This window comes from Oncorhynchus mykiss, chromosome 3 (assembly GCF_057628025.1).
Source record: "Oncorhynchus mykiss isolate SJ-2025 chromosome 3, ASM5762802v1, whole genome shotgun sequence".
Taxonomy (NCBI): domain Eukaryota; kingdom Metazoa; phylum Chordata; class Actinopteri; order Salmoniformes; family Salmonidae; genus Oncorhynchus; species Oncorhynchus mykiss.
In genome coordinates this window covers 3,858,054-3,882,500 of record NC_143024.1, presented here as the reverse complement: position 1 = coordinate 3,882,500, position 24,447 = coordinate 3,858,054, and the positions used below count along the sequence as shown (strand labels likewise).

The 24,447-nt window shown below is 50.6% G+C and overlaps 1 protein-coding gene across 1 annotated transcript in view; it reads right to left on the bottom strand.

Annotated features, from left to right (window-relative positions):
* LOC149984267 (intermembrane lipid transfer protein VPS13B-like) overlaps positions 1–24,447 on the bottom strand; it is a 721,339-nt gene that overhangs the window by 348,069 nt on the left and 348,823 nt on the right. Inside the window, 1 exon segment of the mRNA XM_090230526.1 lies at positions 1,908–2,035. Within this exon segment, the coding sequence (XP_090086652.1) occupies positions 1,908–2,035 (128 nt within the window).

Here is a 24,447-nt window from a genome sequence, read left to right as displayed (position 1 = left end):
CTACCCCCTCACAGTTTACTATCACACATCTCCCCCTCACAGTTTATTATCACACATCTACCCCCTCACAGTTTATTATCACACATCTAACCCCTCACAGTTTACTATCACACATCTCCCCCCTCACAGTTTATTATCACACATCTAACCCCTCACAGTTTATTATCACACATCTACCCCCTCACAGTTTACTATCACACATCTCCCCCCTCACAGTTTACTATCACACATCTACCCCCTCACACATCTACCCCCTCACAGTTTACTATCACACATCTACCCCCTCACAGTTTACTATCACACCTCTACCCCCTCACAGTTTACTATCACACATCTCCCCCCTCACAGTTTATTATCACACATCTAACCCCTCACAGTTCATTATCACACATCTAACCCCTCACAGTTTACTATCACACATCTCCCCCCTCACAGTTTATTATCACACATCTAACCCCTCACAGTTCATTATCACACATCTAACCCCTCACAGTTCATTATCACACATCTACCCCCTCACAGTTTATTATCACACATCTACCCCCTCACAGTTCATTATCACACATCTAACCCCTCACAGTTCATTATCACACATCTACGCCCTCACAGTTTACTATCACACATCTACCCCCTCACACATCTACCCCCTCACACATCTACCCCCTCACAGTTTATTATCACACATCTAACCCCTCACAGTTTATTATCACACATCTACCCTCTGACACATCTACCCCCTCACAGTTTACTATCACACATCTCCCCCCTCACAGTTTATTATCACACATCTAACCCCTCACAGTTTACTATCACACATCTAACCCCTCACAGTTTACTATGACACATCTCCCCCTCACAGTTTACTATCACACATCTAACCCCTCACAGATTACTATCACACATCTACCCCCTCACAGTTTACTATCACACATCTACCCCCTCACAGTTTACTATCACACATCTATCCCCTCACAGTTTACTATCACACATCTAACCCCTCACAGTTTACTATCACACATCTAACCCCTCACAGTTTACTATCACACATCTCCCCCCTCACAGTTTACTTTCACACATCTCCCCCCTCACAGTTTTCACACACCTTCTCCTTCTCAACTCGAAGTGGATTCAGCAGTCAACCAGTACAACAACACATTCTACTGTCCTTTTCCAGAAAAATCCCCCGTGACTAATTGGGTACATGTGTATCAGAAGAGTCAGCCATTAGGTATTGTGTTTACACCACAGTCAAATAAACTAACTGACTGTGTTTGGAATCTCCAGTCGGTCCTTCAGTACCAGCTGTGGGACGGTTCTGTTCAGCTCTACTGACAGCAGGACAGAGACAGAACCACTGAACACTGTTACACGGTGTGGTCAGGACCCAACTGTACTGGGCTGAGAGGAGGAGACGCCACGCAGGGACGGACGGACGCGCCACAGGGTGGTGAGGTATCAGAGGATGGTTGGGAAGAAGTGGAGAGGAAGACAGGGAGAGAGATAGGGGAGGAGAGGCAGGGGAGGAGAGGCAGAGGAGGAGAGGCAGAGGAGGAGAGGCAGAGGAGGAGAGGCAGAGGAGGAGGGAGGAGACGCCACGCAGGAACGGACGGACGCGCCACAGGGTGGTGAGGTATCAGAGGATGGTTGGGAAGAAGTGGAGAGGAAGACAGGGAGAGGAGGAGGTGGGGAGGAGATGGAGAGGAGGAGGAGGGGGGAGCGAGAGGAAGACGTCTAGAGAGATGGTGGGAGGAGAGGGAGAGGGGGAGGACAGGGAGAGGAGGAGGGGGGAGGAGTGGGAGAGGAAGACATGTAGAGAGATGGTGGGAGGAGAGAGAGAGGAGGAGGGGGAGGAGAGGGAGAGGAGGAGGGGGGAGAGGGAGAGGAGGAGGAGTGAGAAGCGTATGTACCTGTAGTGTGAGTCGTTTGACGGCGTCCCAGACGTGAGAGATTAGCTCCTTCATACGTTCCTCTGGGGTGGTCCAGGTCTCTGGAGAGGAAGGCATCACCTTCATAGGGATGGACAGAGGACGGGACTCTGGGGAGGGAGGGGAAAAGAGAGAGGGGGAGAGAGGGAGAGAGAGACAGAGTGAGAGGGAGAGAGACAGAGGGAGGGAGAGAGAGAGAGAGAGTGAGAGGGAGAGAGAGAGAGAGAGTGAGAGGGAGAGAGACAGAGAGGGAGAGAGAGAGAGAGAGAGAGAGAGAGTGAGAGAGAGAGAGAGAAGCACGGTTAATATACCATTATTAGGAGATGGGACCAGAGAGAATGGGAGAGAGAACACAACAGAGTCCTAACAGGAGAGAGAGAGGAACATATATATGGAGCAGAGAGACATATCTACAGAGCAGAGAGACATATCTACAGAGCAGAGAGACATATCTACAGAGCAGAGAGACAGATCTACAGAGCAGAGAGACATATCTACAGGGCAGAGAGACAGATCTACAGAGCAGAGCAGGTTTGAACGTCAGATCAGTATGGTACATGTATTCAGTCAGGACATCTGAACGACACTTCACTGTGAGCTCATCTGTGAACCCACAGAGAGAGAGAGATGAAAAGCCAAGGGGAGTGTGAACATTCATGATGGTGGACAGAGATATTCATGACAAGGCTTGAAGGTCCTGTCTCCTGACGTGACTACGGATGTTTGTTCCAGCCAGCAGATACTGATGGTAACAAACAGACACACATATCACCACACAACACAAACCACCAAGCCCTGTTAAACTAGCCTGACCAGGAGACCTCCCCGTTAAACTAGCCTGACCAGGAGACCGCCCCGTTAAACTAGCCTGACCAGGAGACCGCCCCGTTAAACTAGCCTGACCAGGAGACCGCCCCGTTAAACTAGCCTGACCAGGAGACCGCCCCGTTAAACTAGCCAGACCAGGAGACCGCCCCGTTAAACTAGCCTGACCAGGAGACCGCCCCGTTAAACTAGCCTGACCAGGAGACCGCCCCGTTAAACTAGCCTGACCAGGAGACCTCCCCGTTAAACTAGCCTGACCAGGAGACCGCCCCGTTAAACTAGCCTGACCAGGAGACCGCCCCGTTAAACTAGCCTGACCAGGAGACCTCCCCGTTAAACTAGCCTGACCAGGAGACCTCCCCGTTAAACTAGCCTGACCAGGAGACCGCCCCGTTAAACTAGCCTGACCAGGGAGCAAGCCCCGTTAAACTAGCCTGACCAGGAGACCGCCCGTTAAACTAGCCTGACCAGGAGACCTCCCCGTTAAACTAGCCTGACCAGGGAGCAAGCCCCGTTAAACTAGCCTGACCAGGAGCAAGCCCCGTTAAACTAGCCTGACCAGGAGACCTCCCCGTTAAACTAGCCTGACCAGGAGACCGCCCCGTTAAACTAGCCTGACCAGGAGCAAGCCCCGTTAAACTAGCCTGACCAGGAGACCTCCCCGTTAAACTAGCCTGACCAGGAGACCTCCCCGTTAAACTAGCCTGACCAGGAGACCGCCCCGTTAAACTAGCCTGACCAGGAGACCGCCCCGTTAAACTAGCCTGACCAGGAGACCGCCCCGTTAAACTAGCCTGACCAGGAGACCGCCCCGTTAAACTAGCCTGACCAGGAGACCGCCCCGTTAAACTAGCCTGACCAGGAGACCGCCCCGTTAAACTAGCCTGACAAGGAGACCGCCCCGTTAAACTAGCCTGACCAGGAGACCGCCCCGTTAAACTAGCCTGACCAGGAGACCGCCCCGTTAAACTAGCCTGACCAGGAGACCTCCCCGTTAAACTAGCCTGACCAGGAGACCGCCCCGTTAAACTAGCCTGACCAGGAGACCTCCCCGTTAAACTAGCCTGACCAGGAGACCGCCCCGTTAAACTAGCCTGACCAGGAGACCGCCCCGTTAAACTAGCCTGACCAGGAGACCGCCCCGTTAAACTAGCCAGACCAGGAGACCGCCCCGTTAAACTAGCCTGACCAGGAGACCTCCCCGTTAAACTAGCCTGACCAGGAGACCGCCCCGTTAAACTAGCCTGACCAGGAGACCGCCCCGTTAAACTAGCCTGACCAGGAGACCGCCCCGTTAAACTAGCCTGACCAGGAGACCGCCCCGTTAAACTAGCCTGACCAGGAGACAGCCCCGTTAAACTAGCCTGACCAGGAGACCGCCCCGTTAAACTAGCCTGACCAGGAGACCGCCCCGTTAAACTAGCCTGACCAGGAGACCGCCCCGTTAAACTAGCCTGACCAGGAGACAGCCCCGTTAAACTAGCCTGACCAGGAGACCGCCCCGTTAAACTAGCCTGACCAGGAGACCGCCCCGTTAAACTAGCCTGACCAGGAGACCGCGCCGTTAAACTAGCCTGACCAGGAGACCGCCCCGTTAAACTAGCCTGACCAGGAGACCGCGCCGTTAAACTAGCCTGACCAGGAGACCGCCCCGTTAAACTAGCCTGACCAGGAGACCGCCCCGTTAAACTAGCCTGACGACTCAAACTGCTCTATATACTCAAGTCTGAAGGCACACTACCATTGGTTGAGGTTCATTCCACCAAAGCAACGTAAACTCCAGTCTGAAGGCACGCTACCATTGTGTGACGTTGAACCTGAACCAAAGAATCTTTGAGACGTGTTTCCTGGAGACGGCGGATATAAAATAAATTTTCAAAACATCCGCAACAATTTTATCCGTTCGACAGGGCTGGATTGTTATTTTGTCAAACTTCCTTTATTGCGACAAACGATGGAAACCGTTTTTTAGAATATATGCCGATTGCCAGGTGTAGTAGACCTCACAGTGAAATGCTGAATACAACAGGTGTAGTAGACCTCACAGGGAAATGCTGAATACAACAGGTGTAGTAGACCTTACAGTGAAATGCTGAATACAACAGGTGTAGTAGACCTCACAGTGAAATGCTGAATACAACAGGTGTAGTAGACCAGTGAAATGCTGAATACAACAGGTGTAGTAGACCTTACAGTGAAATGCTGAATACAACAGGTGTAGTAGACCTCACAGTGAAATGCTGAATACAACAGGTGTAGTAGACCTTACAGTGAAATGCTGAATACAACAAGTGTAGTAGACCTTACAGTGAAATGCTGAATACAACAGGTGTAGTAGACCTTACAGTGAAACGCTGAATACAACAGGTGTAGTAGACCTCACAGTGAAATGCTGAATACAACAGGTGTAGTAGACCTCACAGTGAAATGCTGAATACAACAGGTGTAGTAGACCTTACAGTGAAATACTGAATACAACAGGTGTAGTAGACCTTACAGTGAAATGCTGAATACAACAGGTGTAGTAGACCTTACAGTGAAATACTGAATACAACAGGTGTAGTAGACCTTACAGTGAAATGCTGAATACAACAAGTGTAGTAGACCTCACAGTGAAATGCTGATTACAACAGGTGTAGTAGACCTTCCAGTAAAATGCTGAATACAACAGGTGTAGTAGACCTTACAGTAAAATGCTGAATACAACAGGTGTAGTAGACCTTACAGTAAAATGCTGAATACAACAGGTGTAGAAAATAGCAAACCACCCATCCACCACCATATAGCGTCAGTTAGCTAGCTACAGTAGAGGGCATGGTAAAGCCATCAGTGTGGCTAGAATTAGCATCAGTTAGCTAGCTAGCTACATTAGAGGCCATGGTAAAGCCATTAGTGTGGCTAGCATTAGCATCAGCTAGCTAGCTACAGTAGATGGCATGGTAAAGCCATCAGTGTGGCTAGCATTAGCATCAGTTAGCTAGCTACAGTAGAGAGGGCATGGTAAAGCCATCAGTGTGGCTAGCATTAGCGTCAGTTAGTTAGCTAGCTACATTAGAGGCCATGGTAAAGCCATTAGTGTGGCTAGCATTAGCGTCAGTTAGTTAGCTAGCTACATTAGAGGCCATGGTAAAGCCATTAGTGTGGCTAGCATTAGCGTCAGTTAGTTAGCTAGCTACATTAGAGGCCATGGTAAAGCCATTAGTGTGGCTAGCATTAGCGTCAGTTAGTTAGCTAGCTACATTAGAGGCCATGGTAAAGCCATTAGTGTGGCTAGCATTAGCGTCAGTTAGTTAGCTAGCTACATTAGAGGCCGTGGTAAAGCCATTAGTGTGGCTAGCATTAGCGTCAGTTAGTTAGCTAGCTACATTAGAGGCCGTGGTAAAGCCATTAGTGTGGCTAGCATTAGCGTCAGTTAGTTAGCTAGCTACATTAGAGGCCATGGTAAAGCCATTAGTGTGGCTAGCATTAGCGTCAGTTAGTTAGCTAGCTACATTAGAGAACTTGGTAAAGCCATTAGTGTGGCTAGCATTAGCGTCAGTTAGTTAGCTAGCTACATTAGAGGCCATGGTAAAGCCATTAGTGTGGCTAGCATTAGCGTCAGCTAGCAACAGCAGAGAGGGCATGGTAAAGCCATTAGTGTGGCTAGCATTAGCGTCAGCTAGCTACAGTAGAGAGGGCATGGTAAAGTCATCAGTGTGGCTAGCATTAGCATCAGCTAGCTAGCTACAGTAGAGAGGGCATGGTAAAGTCATCAGTGTGGCTAGCATTAGCATCAGCTAGCTAGCTACAGTAGAGAGGGCATGGTAAAGCCATCAGTGTGGCTAGCTGGCGTTAGCGTCACAGGTGAGAGAGGGACTGTGGGGTCTCTGAAGAGATATTAAGACACATTATTCCATGATTTAAAGGTCTGCCTGCTAAGCTCAGCAACTCGCTGTACAGCTCTCCTCTCCTCTGTCCCACAGCTGTCAGGAAACTATGGCGATGATGTCAACCCTCCTGAAATACCTCTCTTTCCTAAGTATCACTAAAACAGCTGAGGGGATTTCCAAGGTGTCAGAGCGAAATCAAGATGGCCGGCGGGTTTTTGTGGTCGCCGTGGCACCCTACCCCATGCTGAGGGTGGAAGGACTGAGCTCACAGGTGTGTGTGTGTGTAAGTTTCCGTGTATATCTAGGTAATTATGACAGAGAGAGGCCATACATTGACCAAGATAATCCTGTCTCCTCCCCTCGCCCTAATGTCTGCCCTCACCCTACTGACTCCTCCCCTCACCCTACCGTCTCCTCTCCCCGCCCTACTGTCTCCTCTCCTCACCTTACTGACTCCTCCCCTCACCCTACTATCTCCTCTCCTCACCTTACTGACTCCTCTCCTCGCTCTACTGTCTCCTCCCCTCACCCTACTGTCTCCTCCCCTCACCCTACTGTCTCCTCCCCTCACCCTACTGTCTCCTCCCCTCACCCTACTGTCTCCTCCCCTCACCCTACTGTCTCCTCCCCTCACCCTACTGTCTCCTCTCCTCGCCTTACTGTCTCCTCCTCTCCTCGCCCTACTGTCTCCTCTCCTCGCCTTACTGTCTCCTCTCCTCGCCCTAGGGGCCCTGTTGTGGTAGTGGGGAGGGGTGTAGAGGTGGTGGTGGGGCCTGATGTGTGGAGGGGTGTAGAGGTGGTGGTGGTGGGGCCCTGATGTGGTGGTGGGGAGGGGTGTAGAGGTGGTGGTGGTGGTGGGGCCTGATGTGGGGAGGGGTGTAGAGGTGGTGGTGGTGGGGCCCTGATGTGGGGAGGCGTGTAGAGGTGGTGGTGGTGGGGCCTGATGTGGTGGTGGGGAGGGGTGTAGAGGTGGTGGTGGTGGTGGTGGTGGTGGGGCCTGATGTGGTAGTGGGGAGGGGTGTAGAGGTGGTGGTGGTGGGGCCTGATGTGGGGAGGGGTGTAGAGGTGGTGGTGGTGGGCCCTGATGTGGGGAGGGGTGTAGAGGTGGTGGTGGTGGGCCCTGATGTGGGGAGGGGTGTAGAGGTGGTGGTGGTGGTGGTGGTGGGGCCCTGATGTGGTAGTGGGGAGGGGTGTAGAGGTGGTGGTGGTGGTGGGGCCTGATGTGGGGAGGGGTGTAGAGGTGGTGGTGGTGGGGCCCTGATGTGGTGGTGGGGAGGGGTGTAGAGGTGGTGGTGGTGGTGGGCCCTGATGTGGGGAGGGGTGTAGAGGTGGTGGTGGTGGGGCCCTGATGTGGGGAGGGGTGTAGAGGTGGTGGTGGTGGTGGGGCCCTGATGTGGTGGTGGGGAGGGGTGTAGAGGTGGTGGTGGTGGGCCCTGATGTGGGGAGGGGTGTAGAGGTGGTGGTGGTGGGGCCTGATGTGGGGAGGGGTGTAGAGGTGGTGGTGGTGGGGCCTGATGTGGGGAGGGGTGTAGAGGTGGTGGTGGTGGGGCCTGATGTGGGGAGGGGTGTAGAGGTGGTGGTGGTGGGGCCTGATGTGGGGAGGGGTGTAGAGGTGGTGGTGGTGGGGCCCTGATGTGGGGAGGGGTGTAGAGGTGGTGGGGCCCTGATGTGGTGGTGGGGAGGGGTGTAGAGGTGGTGGTGGTGGGCCCTGATGTGGGGAGGGGTGTAGAGGTGGTGGTGGTGGTGGGGCCTGATGTGGGGAGGGGTGTAGAGGTGGTGGTGGTGGGCCCTGATGTGGTGGTGGGGAGGGGTGTAGAGGTGGTGGTGGTGGGGCCCTGATGTGGGGAGGGGTGTAGAGGTGGTGGTGGTGGGCCCTGATGTGGGGAGGGGTGTAGAGGTGGTGGTGGTGGGGCCCTGATGTGGGGAGGGGTGTAGAGGTGGTGGTGGTGGTGGGCCCTGATGTGGGGAGGGGTGTAGAGGTGGTGGTGGTGGTGGGGCCTGATGTGAGGAGGGGTGTAGAGGTGGTGGTGGTGGTGGTGGTGATGGTGGTGGGATCTTATCCCAGAGGCCGACCCAAAACAGCACGGTCACCCTGGACGTGGGATCTGATCCCAGAGGCCGACGCAAAACAACGCAGTCATCCTGGACGTGGGATCTGATCCCAGAGGCCCGACCCAAAACAACACAGTCACCCTGGACGTGGGATCTTATCCCAGAGGCCCGACCCAAAACAACACAGTCACCCTGGACGTGGGATCTTATCCCAGAGGCCCGACCCAAAACAACACGGTCACCCTGGACGTGGGATCTTATCCCAGAGGCCCGACCCAAAACAACACGGTCACCCTGGACGTGGGATCTGATCCCAGAGGCCCGACCCAAAACAACACAGTCACCCTGGACGTGGGATCTGATCCCAGAGGCCCGACCCAAAACAACACAGTCACCCTGGACGTGGGATCTCATCCCAGAGGCCGACCCAAAACAACACAGTCACCCTGGACGTGGGATCTGATCCCAGAGGCCCAACCCAAAACAACACGGTCGGTGCAGGAGAGGCGGACGGAGCGTCCTACTGGTCAGACTCAGACGGCGAGCACACCACCCACCCCTTCCGAGCATATTACTCGCCAATGTCCCAATCTGTAGACAACAAGGTGGACGAAATTAGGGCACGAGTTGCCTTCCAGAGAGACATCAGAGATGGTAACATTCTCTGTTTCACGGAAACATGTCTCACTCGGGATACGTTGTCAGAGTCGGTACACCCACCCGGTTTCCTCACGCATCGCACCGACAGAAACAAACATCTCTCTGGTAAGAAGAAGGGCGGGGGTGTATGACTTATGATTAATGACTCATGGTGTGATCATAACAACATACAGGAACTCAAGTCCTTCTGTTCACCTGACCTAGAATTCCTTACAATCAAATGCCGACCGCATTATCTACCAAGAGATGAATGTATGTATATATAATATATAATTCTAGTCACAGCCGTGTATATCCCAAGCAGATATTACTGCACCGTCGGAACTAGAAGCACAAGCATTTCACTACACTCGCATTAACATCTGCTAACCATGTGTATGTGACCAATACCATTTGATTTGAGGTGATGGTGGTGGGGGTAGTGGGGAGGGGTGGTAGAGGTGGTGGTGCACGCTGTGGTAGAAGGGATTTGGGGTGCAGTGGTGTGAGGCTGGGCTAGGAGGGGGTGGGGTGCTGATGGTCGGGGGGAATCAACCATGACAGGCTCCCAGCTACTGACTACAGTCCTCTAACCTTAAAGCCAATTCATGCTTGATGGAGGATGTGACGCAATGCCGAGCCTCTGGAGGCTCTCAGAGGCCAAACGGGGCTCCGTAACGCATCGCTGTGCGTCTCCCAAATGGTGTAACAACGAGGAGGGCTCTGTATAGTTCCGCATTGACATGATTGGTCGACTGTAGGTGAGGGCGGGAGGTCCCTGTATAAAACACAAACTCCACTTCCTTGCCGTCTTCCACAACTGCTCGGCGAACCGCAACAAGTGTAACCTGACTTCTGCAGAGACCGTATCACCGTAAATGCTGCACGCCCAATGCAGACGTCGGGTTGACCATGAAGCGCCTTTTTACCCCGAAAACATCAACAACCACCGCTCTTCTCTCTCCCTCCGTCTTTCAACATGGGTTGGCTGGCAAATGGCACCCTATTCCCTATATAGTGCAGTACGTTTGCCCTGCGTAGGGAATCGGCTGCCATTTGGGACGGAGGCTTAGACTGCTGGGGACAAACCTGTCACCCAGAATGACATCATGAAGGCAGTGACCCAGTCATCATCAACAAGGTAAAGAAAAAAGAGCCCCACCCTGGTGGGGGAGGACCAGTTCTGACCTGACCTGTCCAGTCCTGTTCTGACCTGTCCAGTCCTGTTCTGACCTGTCCTGTCCTGGTCTGACCTGTCCTGTCCTGGTCTGACCTGTCCTGTCCTGACCTGTCCAGTCCTGGTCTGACCTGTCCTGGTCTGACCTGTCCTGTTCTGACCTGTCCAGTCCTGGTCTGACCTGTCCAGTCCTGTTCTGACCTGTCCAGTCCTGGTCTGACCTGTCCAGTCCTGTTCTGACCTGTCCAGTCCTGGTCTGACCTGTCCTGTCCTGTTCTGACCTGACCTGTCCTGTTCTGACCTGTCCAGTCCTGGTCTGACCTGTCCAGTCCTGGTCTGACCTGTCCAGTCCTGGTCTGTCCAGTCCTGACCTGTCCAGTCCTGGTCTGACAGACCTGTCCTGACCAGTCCTGACCCAGGGTAGGCCCAGTGTGGGCCCAGTGTAGGCCCAGGGTAGGCCCAGTGTGGGCCCAGGGTAGGCCCAGTGTGAGCCCACTGTAGGCCAATGGTAGACCTAGGGTAGGCCCAGTGTGGGCCCAGGGTAGGCTCAGTGTGGGCCCAGGGTAGGGCCAGGGAAGGCCTAGAGTAGGCCAATGGTAGACCCAGGGTAGACCCAGTGTGGGCCCAGGGTAGGCCCAGTGTGGGCCCAGGGTAGGCCAATGGTAGACCCAGGGTAGGCCCAGTGTGGGCCCAGGCAGGTAGAGACATTAGAAGCATTAAAGCTCCATCTATTAAACCAGACACAGTCCTGGAGGTCTGGAGAGGAGAACACATAGGGATTCATGCTGTAGGTCTGTTAGAGAGGCTGTAGGTCTGTTAGAGAGGCTGGAGGTCTGTTAGAGAGGCTGGAGGTCTGTTAGAGAGGCTGGAGGTATGTTAGAGAGACTGTAGGTCTGTTAGAGAGACTGTAGGTCTGTCAGAGAGGCTGTAGGTCTGTCAGAGAGGCTGTAGGTCTGTCAGAGAGGCTGTAGGTCTGTCAGAGAGGCTGTAGGTCTGTTAGAGAGGCTGTAGGTCTGTTAGAGAGGCTGTAGGTCTGTTAGAGAGGCTTTAGACCTGTTAGAGAGGCTGTACGGTCTGTTAGAGGATGTAGGCCTGTGAGAGAAGAAGTGTCTGGACTCAGAGTTCAGGCTTAGTGGTGCTGTGCTGTGGAGGCATGGGATGGGGCTCAAGGCTGTGTGGGCGACTCGCAGAGGTGATGGAGGGAGCATCCAGAGGCCTCTCAAACCTCCCACGCTGTAACGATTCCTCAGGGCCTACTCTCCTCACAGCTGAGTTCTGGAATATACTGGTTATTCCCTGTAGCAGAGCACAGCGTTGTTATTCCCCTGCCTCATGCCATTACAGCCCCACCCTCAACCCACCCTCTTCTAGAACTCTCTCTTTACTTCTCTCTCTCTCTATCACTGCCTCCCTCTCTTGTTCAGGGTCACTGTTGTCAATCACATATACATGAAACCAGGGGCTTTAAAAACTGGGGCCAAAGCATGACAGAAGAGATGAGAGAGATGGAGAGTCAGAGAGAGGGAGAGGGAGAGTCAGAGAGAGTCAGAAAGAGAGAGAGAGAGTCAAAGAGAGAGGGAATCAGAGAGAAAGAGAGGGAGAGTCAGAGAGAAAGAGAGGGAGATTCAGAGAGAAAGAGGGAGAGTCAGAGAGAGAGTCAGAGAGGGAGAGTCAGAGAGGGAGAGTCAGAGAGAGAGTCAGAGAGAGAGGGAGAGTCAGAGAGAGAGGGAGAGTCAGAGAGAAAGAGAGGGAGATTCAGAGAGAAAGAGGGAGAGTCAGAGAGAGAGGGAGCCAGAGAGAGAGTCAGAGTCAGAGAGGGAGAGTCAGAGAGGGAGAGTCAGAGAGGGAGAGTCAGAGAGAGAGGGAGAGTCAGAGTCATATAGTACAGTTTCCACATCACATCCTTGTATGTATTAATATATATTAATTCACTAATTCTTCAGAGAGCCACTAACCGTCACAGATCACCTGTAACCTGGGTCTTTATAGAGAATAATTATTGACATCACTACAGGGATCCCAACAGGAAGCACAGCGTGTTGCTGAAGGACAGAGAGCCACTAACTGTCACAGATCACATGTAACACCATAACATCACTAGTGGACGGGTCTTTCTAGAGAATCATTATTGACATCACCACAGGGATCACAAAAGGAAGCACTACGTGTCCCTCTGTCTTTCAGCAACACGCTGTCCCTACTCTGTTATTTAAAACAGGCTCCCTGTTCCTCTCTCTCCCCATATCTCCCTGCCAGGCTGGACTTGGCCGGTATGTTTCCCATTACAAGTGGTTTACAATAAAATGAAGTGTTGTATATTCTTTTACAGCTGCCACGCAGAGGCAGCGACTAACTTTTTAATAACCGACCGGGGTATTTGTTTTGGATGCAGGTCGCTGTTTATTTAAATATTTATCCGACTTCATTTGTTAGAGTGCTGTTGAAGCATGCCACAAAGACAGAGCAGGGTAGAACAGACTTACTGGCATGGAGGGATGGAGGGGTGGGGGGATGGGGGGATGGAGGGGTGGGGGGATGGAGGGGTGGATGGGTGGGGGGCTGGAGGGGTGGAGGGTTTGGGGTCAGCTTCATGCCTCTGTATTATTATCTCTCCGTTTATCTCTCCCCCTGTTTATCTCATCTCCATCTCTCCCCCTGTTTATCTCCTCTCTATCTCTCCCCCTGTTTATCTCCTCTCTATCTCTCCCCCTGTTTATCTCCTCTCCATCTCTCCCCCTGTTTATCTCTCCCCCTGTTTATCTCCTCTCCATCTCTCCCTCTGTTTCTCCTCTCTCTCCATCTCTCCCCATGTTTATCTACTCTCCATCTCTCCCCCTGTTTATCTCCTCTCTCTCTCCCCCCCTGTTTACCTCCTCTCCATCTCTCCCCCTGTTTATCTCTCCCCCTGTTTATCTCCTCTCCATCTCTCCCCCTGTTTATCTCCTCTCCATCTCTCCCTCTGTTTCTCCTCTCTCTCTCCATCTCTCCCCCTGTTTATCTCCTCTCTCTCTCCCCCCCTGTTTACCTCCTCTCCATCTCTCCCCCTGTTTATCTCTCCCCCTGTTTATCTCCTCTCCATCTCTCCCCCTGTTTATCCCCTCTCCATCTCTCCCTCTGTTTCTCCTCTCTCTCTCCATCTCTCCCCCTGTTTATTTCCTCTCCATCTCTCCCCCTGTTTATCTCCTCTCCATCTCACCCCCTGTTTATCTCCTCTCCATCTCTCCCCCTGTTTATCTCCTCTCTCTCCCCCTGTTTATCTCCTCTCCATCTCTCCCCCTGTTTATCTCCTCTCTATCTCTCGCCCTGTTTATCTCCTCTCTATCTCTCCCCCTGTTTATCTCCTCTCTATCTCTCTCCCTGTTTATCTCCTCTCTATATCTCCCCCTGTTTATCTCCTCTCCATCTCTCCCCCTGTTTATCTCATCTCCATCTCTCCCTCTGTTTATCTCCTCTCTATCTCTCCCTCTATTTATCTCCTCTCCATCTCTCCCCGTTTATCTCTCCCCCTGTTTATCTCCTCTCCATCTCTCCCTATATATATCTCCATCTCCATGTATCCCTCCATCTCTACCTCTACCTCTCCATCTCCATCTCTCCCCCTCTATCTATCCCTCTCCATCTCTCCCACTCTCTCTCTCCATCTCTCCCTTTCTTCATCTCTCCCCCTCTATCTCTCCCTCTCCATCTCCATCTCTCCCTCTCCCTCTCCCTCTATCTCTCCCTCTATCTCTCCCTCTATCTCTCCCTCTATCTCTCCCTCTATCTCTCACTCTATCTCTCACTCTATCTCTCACTCTATCTCTCCCTCTATCTCTCCCTCTATCTCTCACTCTCTCTCTCACTCTATCTCTCCCTCTATCTCTCCCTCTCCATCTCTCCCTCTCTCCATCTCTCCCTCTCCCCCTCTATCTATCCCTCTCCATCTCTCCCTATATATCTCCCACTCTCTCTCTCTCCATCTCTCCATTTCTTCATCTCTCCCCCTCTCTCTCCATCTCTATCTCTCCCTCTATCTCTCCCTCTATCTCTCCCTCTATCTCTCCCTCTATCTCTCCCTCTATCTCTCCCTCTATCTCTCCCTCTCCATCTCTCCATCTCTCCCTCTATCTCTCCCTCTATCTCTCCCTATCTATCTCTATGGACGCCCCCAACACACAGAGAGAGAGTCCATGACGCCTCATCAACCCTGAGACACCAGAAGAGCCTGCAGCCTGGAGATCACAGCCTTCTCTGTCTGGAGAACCAGGATCAAAATCAAATCAAATCAAATGTATTTATATAGCCCTTCGTACATCAGCTGATATCTCAAAGTGCTGTACAGAAACCCAGCCTAAAACCCCAAACAGCAAGCAATGCAGGTGTAGAAGCACGGTGGCTAGGAAAAACTCCCTAGAAAGGCCAAAACCTAGGAGGAAACCTAGAGAGGAACCAGGCTATGTGGGGTGGCCAGTCCTCTTCTGGCTGTGCCGTGTGGAGATTATAACAGAACATGGCCAAGATGTTCAAATGTTCATAAATGACCAGCATGGTCGAATAATAATAAGGCAGAATAGTTGAAACTGGAGCAGCAGCACAGTCAGGTGGACTGGGGACAGCAAGGAGTCATCATGTCAGGTATTCCTGGATGTCTGATATTAAAGACACAGGAAGTGTACGAGGGCCTGATGAACGCTCCCCTATCCTACACCTTAACCCCAGACTACAGACAACATCTACATATTTAAGGATGGCTTCACTACCTAACATACCCTGGATAACATTACATTGACTGGATGAACAGCTGACTGGCCTGGACATGGGGCTCATCAAGGTTCTTCAGGACGGAAATACCCTCATCTACCCATAACCCTCTCTCTCTCCCCTCAGACTACAGACCTCTCCAGACCTCTCCTGTCTACCCATAACCCTCTCTCTCTCCCCTCAGACTACAGACCTCTCCAGACCTCTCCTGTCTACCCATAACCCTCTCTCTCTCCCCTCAGACTACAGACCTCTCCAGACCTCTCCTGTCTACCCATAACCCTCTCTCTCCCCCCTCAGACTACAGACCTCTCCTGTCTATAACCCTCTCTCTCTCCCCTCAGACTACAGACCTCTCCAGACCTCTCCTGTCTACCCATAACCCTCTCCCGTCTACCTATATCTCATTATTCCTCCCTACAGTTTGTTTTCTTTCTCTATCCACCATCATTACGTTGATAAATGATTGACTTTGTGAGAAAACTTAAACTAGATAAATAAATGTCCAGTGTAAACATGATCCCTCGAACCAGAACACAGCAGCCAATAACAGACTTCCATCAAGATACAAGAGCCGGGTCAGAAGTCTCCCCTCTCAGCCAATAACAGACTTCCATCAAGATACTAGAGCCGGGTCAGGAGTTACCTTCTGTCTCTCTCTGTCTGTCTCTGAGTGGGACGGGAGTCTCCCCTCTGTCTGCTTCGCTCTGTCTCTCTCTGAGCCGGGTCAGGAGTTTCCCCTCTGTCTCTCTCTGAGTGGGACGGGAGTCTCCCCTCTGTCTGCTTCTCTCTGTCTCTCTCTGAGTGGGACGGGAGTCTCCCCTCTGTCTGCTTCTCTCTGTCTCTCTCTGAGTGGGACGGGAGTCTCCCCTCTGTCTCTCTCTGAGCGGGACAAGAGTCTCCCCTCTGTCTCTCTCTGAGTGGGTCAGGAGTCTCCCCTCTGTCTCTCTCTGAGTGGGACGGGAGTCTCCCCTCTGTCTGCTTCTCCCTGTCTGTCTCTGAGTGGGTCAGGAGTCTCCCCTCTGTCTGCTTCTCCCTGTCTCTCTCATCTCACAGCGCATCATGAGTGTGATGTAACGTCTCCCTCCCTCTAGTCTGATACAGTGGGTTCTGGTGATACAGGAAACAGCAGTGGGTTCTGGTGATACAGGAAACAGCAGTGCTGGTTCTGTCCGAGTCCCAAACCGAGACCGCGACGAGACCGTTTCTTCCCGGAAAGCATCCTGACAGTGTCTCCATATCCCTACTCTGATCCACGGTTCACAGGAAACACATTACCTCTTAATCCCATCAGTTCAACGGCAAACAGGAACAGGAACAAAGCTCGTATTCCCTCCCAGTTGACCTTCCTAACGGCGCCAGATCAGAGAGTAGGTTTCGTAGCTACAATGTGCAGTCGGTTCTGTTTCCCTGCATATCCTCCACAACGCCAGCAGCTAATTTTAGGATCTTGGGAGGAAGCTGCTGATGTCATTACTGGGAGAAGAGACTCTGTGGATGCGTCCCAAATCACACTCCTCCTTAGTGCACTAGCAGAGCGGTCCAAAAAAATGTAGGGAATAGGGTGCGTTCTTTGGGACGTGCCCTGTAACAATGAGAAGCTCTGGAGGCCTGCAATCCCAGCAGATTCCTGATGCCAACATTGCTTTCATTAGGACACTAAAGAAAACACTTAAGAGCTAGTTTAGTGGCTAGCTTTATGGGATCCAATTAGTGTGGTAATTGAGGCAGGGAGGGGGGGGGGGGGGGGGGACGTGGCCACATGGTCCCCGAGGCAAAACAAGTTGTTTTCAAAGTCATCCGTCCAATCAGTTGTTGTGAAGAGAAATAGCAGGCTGACAGAAGTCCAAACATTGGGATACTTCTGGGATGACAAACATAACCCTGAGCTGACCTGGGTCACCATGAAGTGGTCTATAATCCCCACATTCTAATCTGAACCGGTTTTACATCGTTGTCCTATAATCAGGGCCTGATTTAGACCTGGGACACCAGGTGGGTGATTCCCCTCTAATCAGGGACTGGTTAAGACCTGGGACACCAGGTGGCTGATTCCCCTCTAATCAGGGACTGGTTTAGACCTGGGACACCAGGTGGCTGATTCCCCTCTAATCAGGAACTGGTTTAGACCTGGTACACCAGGTGGGTGATTCCCCTCTAATCAGGGCCTGATTTAGACCTGGGACACCAGGTGGGTGATTCCCCTCTAATCAGGGCCTAATTTAGACCTGGGACACCAGGTGGGTGATTCCCCTGTAATCAGGGCCTGATTTAGACCTGGGACACCAGGTGGGTGATTCCCCTCTAATCAGGGCCTGATTTAGACCTGGGACACCAGGTGGCTGATTCTCCTCTAATCAGGGACTGGTTTAGACCTGGGACACCAGGTGGCTGATTCCCCTCTAATCAGGAACTGGTTTAGACCTGGTACACCAGGTGGGTGATTCCCCTCTAATCAGGGCCTGATTTAGACCTGGGACACCAGGTGGGTGATTCCCCTCTAATCAGGGCCTAATTTAGACCTGGGACACCAGGTGGGTGATTCCCCTGTAATCAGGGCCTGATTTAGACCTGGGACACCAGGTGGGTGATTCCCCTCTAATCAGGGCCTGATTTAGACCTGGGACACCAGGTGGGTGATTCCCCTGTAATCAGGGACTGATTTAGACCTGGGACACCAGGTGGGGTGATTCCCCTCTAATCAGGGCCTGATTTAGACCTGGGACACCAGGTGGGGTGATTCCCCTCTAATCAGGGCCTGATTTAGACCTGGGACACCAGGTGGCTGATTCCCCTAGCCCAATGAGTCTGCTCCCATACTTCCTTAAAAGACCTTTGCTTAAAAAAAACAAGAAAAAAGCAGCAATTGTACTGTGTCCATTTTGAGATGCCGTAGCCAGTATTCACTTCCTCAACATAGTCAGCATTAATATAAGATTAAAAAAAATGAATGACATTCATTGAGTTATGTTTTTGCAGAAAGAGATCTTCGTCGCGCAATTTTACATCTAACTAAGATGTTTGGTGTAATATCTTTCCGTATAAATGTGCATGAAAACGAGTCGCCTCTTGTTGAATGACAACAAAGACTTTATTGAAGAATCCCTACTGTTGACCAATCACAGACGAAGGGGCGTAGACTTTAGAGACGAACTTCGGCACAGAAGTCCAACATGGCTGGGAAGTATGTGGACACCTTCAGTCACATGTGTACTAAAAACAGAATGAAAACCAACTCCATGTTTGGTTGGTCCTCCCTGAGTCTCAGCATCATACAAGTCATGCCGTGAGCCAGCCATCACAGAACCACACATAGGAAACCACTGGACACCTAACAGGACTGACTGGGGCTTGTGATCTGGACACCTAACAGTACTGACTGGGGCTTGTGATCTGGACACCTAACAGTACTGACTGGGGCTTGTTATTGGACACCTAACAGTACTGACTGGGGGTTGTTATTGGACACCTAACACTACTGGCTGGGGCTTGTGATCTGGACACCTAACAGTACTGACTGGGGCGTGTCCCTGGACACCTAACAGTACTGACTGGGGCTTATTATTGGACACCTAACAGTACTGACTGGGGGTTGTTATTGGACACCTAACAGTACTGACTGGGGCTTGTGATCTGGACACCTAACAATACTGACTGGGGCTTGTGATCTGGACACCTAACAGTACTGACTGGGGCTGGTTATTGGACACCTAACAGGACTGACTGGGGCTTGTTACTGGACACCTAACACTACTGACTGGGGCTTGTGATCTGGACACCTAACAGTACTGACTGGGGCTTGTGATCTGGACACCTAACAGTACTGACTGGGGCTTGTGATCTGGACACCTAACAGTCCTGACTGGGGCTTGTTATGGACACCTAACAGTACTGACTGGGGCTTGTTATGGACACCTAACAGTACTGACTGGGGCTTGTTACTGGACACCTAACAGTACTGACTGGGGCTTGTGATCTGGACACCTAACACTACTGACTGGGGCTTGTTATGGACACCTAACAGTACTGACTGGGGCTTGTTACTGGACACCTAACAGTACTGACTGGGGCTTGTGATCTGGACACCTAACAGTACTGACTGGGGCTTGTTATGGGAGGTGTCATCCCTCACTAGTGTCAGGCCAGCCAGTGGTGAAGAGGAGGTGTCCTCCCTCACTAGTCTCAGGCCAGTGGTGAAGAGGAGTTGTCCTCCCTCACTAGTCTCAGGCCAGTGGTGAAGGGGAGGTGTCCTCCCTCACTAGTCTCAGGCCAGCCAGTGGTGAAGAGGAGCGAGGCTCCACTAACCTATGATATCGCCCAGCCTTCAGCTCACTACTGGGGGAAATTAAATAGTTCTGTGTGTCTGTGTGAGTTCCCGGGGCCCCTCGCAGGGCCCACGCTTAGTCCCTCCTGATTACCAAAGAGCTGTAGTTATGGGGTCTGTGTGAGTTCCCGGGGCCCCTCGCAGGGCCCACGCTTAGTCCCTCCTGATTACCAAAGAGCTGTAGTTATGGGGTCTGTGTGAGTTCCCGGGGCACCTCGCAGGGCTCACGCTCAGTCCCTCCTGATTACCAAAGAGCTGTAGTTATGGGGTCTGTGTGAGTTCCCGGGGCCCCTCGCAGAGCCCACGCTTAGTCCCTCCTGATTACCACAGAGCTGTAGTTATGGGGTTAGTGTATAACAAAACATCTCTCTCTCTCTCTCTCTCTGTCTCTCTCTCTCTCTCTCTCTCTCTCTCTCTCTGTCTCTCTCTGTCTCTCTCTGTCTCTGTCTGTCTCTGTCTCTGTCTCTCTCTCTGTCTCTCTCTCTCTCTGTCTCTCTCTCTCTCTGTCTCTCTCTCTCTCTGTCTGTCTCTCTGTCTCTCTCTGTCTCTCTCTCTCTCTCTCTGTCTCTCTCTCTCTCTCTCTCTCTCTCTCTGTCTCTCTCTCTCTCTGTCTCTCTCTCTCTCTGTCTCTCTCTCTCTCTGTCTCTCTCTGTCTCTCTCTGTCTATCTCTGTCTCTCTCTCTCTCTGTCTCTCTCTCTCTCTGTCTCTCTCTGTCTATCTCTGTCTATCTCTGTCTCTGTCTCTCTCTGTCTCTCTCTCTCTCTCTCTCTCATAAAGTACCAGGCATGGATTCAAATGATCAATTGAAAGCAGACACAGTCTTTTACCATTACACTTGTTTTGAAGGGATCTTTGAACTACGCACAAAAAACATTTGAAAGTCCTTTTATTTTTGTTCCATTATGAGACTAAATGAGTGATTCAGTTAAGCTCTCAGAGGTGATCCTTAAGACTGGAACCAAAACCTCCCAGGAATACAAAGGAACAAATCAGAACATCGGTGAGGACATGAATATTCAATAGCCTGGGAAAGCATGTGATCAGGTATAAACAAATCACAGCCAAAGTATCAATGTAGGCCCTCTCCTAGCCAATCAGAACATCAGTGAGAACATGAATATTCAATAGCCTGGGAAAGCATGTGATCAGGTAAAAGCAAATCACAGCCAAAGTATCAATGTAGGCCCTCTCCTAGCCAATCAGAACATCAGTCAGAACATGAATATTCAATAGCCTGGGAAAGCATGTGATCAGGTTTAAGCAAATCACAGCCAAAGTATCAATGTAAGCCCTCTCTTAGCCAATCAGAACATCGGTGAGAACATGAATATTCAATAGCCTGGGAAAGCATGTGATCCGGTAAAAGCAAATCACAGCCAAAGTATCAATGTAGGCCCTCTCCTAGCCAATCAGAACATCAGAGAGAACATGAATATTCAATAGCCTGGGAAAGCATGTGATCAGGTAAAAACAAATCACAGCCAAAGTGTCAATGTAGGCCCTCTCCTAGCCAATAAAGAGATTGAGTCAAAAACAAACAACTTCCCTCAGTCGGTATCCCCACAGCAACTCTCCCGAACCTCCCCCACTTCTCCTTCACCCAAATCCAGTCAGCTGATGTTCTGAAAGAGCTGCAAAATCTGGGCCCCTACAAATCAGCCGGGCTAGACAATCTGGACCCTCTCTTTCTAAAATGATCTGCCGAAATTGTTGCAACCCCTATTACTAGCCTGTTCAACCTCTCTTTCGTGTCGTCTGAGATTCACAAAGATTGGAAAGCTGCCGCGGTCATCCCCCTCTTCAAAGGGGGGGGGGGGGGGTGACACTCTTGACCCAAACTGCTACAGACCTATATCTATCCTACCATGCATCTCTAAGGTCTTCGAAAGCCAAGTTAACAAACAGATCACCAACCATTTTGAATCCCACCATACCTTCTCTGCTATGCAATCTGGTTTCAGAGCTGGTCATGGGTGCACCTCAGCCACCCTCAAGGTCCTAAACGATATCATAACTGCCATCGATAAGAGACATTACTGTGCAGCCGTATTCATCGACCTGGCCAAGGCTTTCGACTCTGTCAATCACCACATTCTTATCGGCAGACTCAACAGCCTTGGTTTCTCAAATGACTGCCTCTCCTGGTTCACCAACTACTTCTCAGATAGAGTTCAGTATGTCAAATCAGAGGGCCTGTTGTCCGGTCCTCTGGCAGTCTCTATGGGGGTGCCACAGGGTTCAATTATTGGACCGACTCTCTTCTCTGTATATATCAAAATGATGTCGCTCTTGCTGCTGGTGAGTCTCTGATCCACCTCTACGCAGACGACACCATTCTGTATACTTCTTTGGACACTGCGTTAACAACCCTCCAGGCGAGCTTCAATGCCATACAACTCTCCTTACGTGGCCTCCAACTGCTCTTAAATGCAAGTAAAACCAAATGCATGGTCTTCAACCGATCTCTGCCCGCACCTTCCCGGTTCTGACTTAGAATATGTGGACAACTACAAATACCTAGGTGTCTGGTTAGACTGTAAACTCTCCTTCCAGACTCACATTATACATCTCCAAACCAAAATTAAATCTGGAATCGGCTTCCCATTTCGCAAACAAAGCATCCTTCACTCATGCTGCCAAACATACCCTCGTAAAACTGACCATCTTACCGATCCTCGACTTCGGCAATGTCATTTATAAAATAGCCTCCAACACTCTACTAAGCAAATTGGATGCAGTCTATCACAGTGCCATCCGTTTTGTCACCAAAGCCCCATATACTACCCACCACTGCGACCTGTACGCTCTCGTTGGCTGGCCCTCGCTTCATATTCGCCGCCAAACCCACTGGCTCCAGGTCATCTATAAGTCTTTGCTAGGTAAAGCCCCGCCTTATCTCAGCTCACTGGTTACCATAGCAGCATCCACCCGTAGCACGTGCTCCAGCAGGTATATCTCACTGGTCACCCCCAAAGCCAATTCCTCCTTTGGTCATCTTTCCTTCCAGTTCTCTGCTGCCAATGACTGGAACGAACTGCAAAAATCTCTGAAGCTGGAGACTCATATCTCCCTCACTAGCTTTAAGCACCAGCTGTCAGAGGGGCTCAAAGTTCACTGCACCTGTACATAGCCCATCTGTAAATAGCCCATCCAACTACCTCATCCCCATATTGTTATTGTTTTGCTCCTTTGCACCCCAGTATCTCTACTTGCACACTCATATTCTGCATATCTATCACTCCAGTGTTTAATTGCTATTTTGTAATTATTTTGCCACTATGGCCTATTTATTGCCATACCTCTCTTATCCTACCTCATTTGCACACACTGTATATATACTTTTCTATTGTGTTATTGACTGTACGTTTGTTTTACTCCATGTGTAACTCTGTGTTGTTGTTTGTGTCGAACTGCTTTGCTTTATCTTGGCCAGGTCGCAGTTGTAAATGAGAACTTGTTCTCAACTGGCCTCCCTGGTTAAATAAAGGTGAAATAAAAACATAAATCAATGTAGGGATTAGGGTGTCATTGGGTCCTGATCTATAGTAGTGCACTATATAGGGAATAGGGTTCTGTTCCTGCTCCAGGAAGCTAGGCACATGTCAATACTTCACAGGAGAAATTGAATTGAAATTGTTGGTTGTTTACTAAACTACTCCCTCTGTTTAGCAAATGGCCTCACATGTGAAGCCTTAAAGAGATGGGTGGGGCTAAAGCTTAAAAGGGTGTGAACAATGCTGAATGGGCGTAGACAAAGAAGAGTTCTCCAGTAGGTTTCAAAACATTCCAGGGACATTTTCTCAAAAGTGAGGTAACAAGTTTATCAAAGCAGAATTGACTTTCCCCCATTGTTCCTCAACTGTAGTGTTGATCTACCATTTTATAGCTCTGAGTCTCTACTTTAATCCCATTTTATAGCTCTGAGTCTCTACTTTAATCCCATTTTATAGCTCTGAGTCTCTACTTTAATCCCATTTTATAGCTCTGAGTCTCTACTTTAATCCCATTTTATAGCTCTGAGTCTCTACTTTAATCCCATTTTATAGCTCTGAGTCTCTACTTTAATCTAATGTAAAAAAAAAAATACAATTAAAATAAATTTAAATGTTGCTACGTAAGACCTAATCGAGGTGGTCGGTCACATATTTTGGAACGGACCAAACTGAAGAGCCAGTGACCTTGTCGTTCTCATCATGTACTATACCGAGCATGGTAATATACAGGAAACATACGTAGAAACATGACACAAACACAGGTCATATTGGCTGCCCACTTCCTGGTCTAGACTGAACAACAGAGCTGGTGCCCATTCAACGACCGGGATCTAGTTTACGTTTAGTCAAAAACCCAAAGAGAAAACACAGACTGGCAGACAGACTGTTTACTGACTGTTTACCGACTGGCAGACAGACAACAGGACCCAAAGAGAAAACACCGACTGGCAGACAGACTGTTTACTGACTGTTTACCGACTGGCAGACAGACAACAGGACCCAAAGAGAAAACACCGACTGGCAGACAGACTGTTTACTGACTGTTTACCGACTGGCAGACAGACAACAGGACCCAAGGTGGAGCTCTGAGAAGGTGCTACTGACACGCTGCAGACTGCTAGAGCGGTTTGTATACACTGGGAGCCCCGGCTGACTGTTAACCGACTGTTTACCGACTGTTTACCGACTGTTTACCGACGGTGTACCAACTCCATTTTAATGAGGGAATGTACTGTAATAGATGTGGATAAACAAAGGCAGTGCGATATGAGGGGGAAAAGGCATTAGTGGAGATTTAAAAAAAAACGCAGCTTGACCTTTTCACTGCTGTGCTTTCAGCATCTTTAAAGAGCTTGGAAAGATCCCTAATGGATTATTTAGTGCTAGAAATGTCATAGGAGC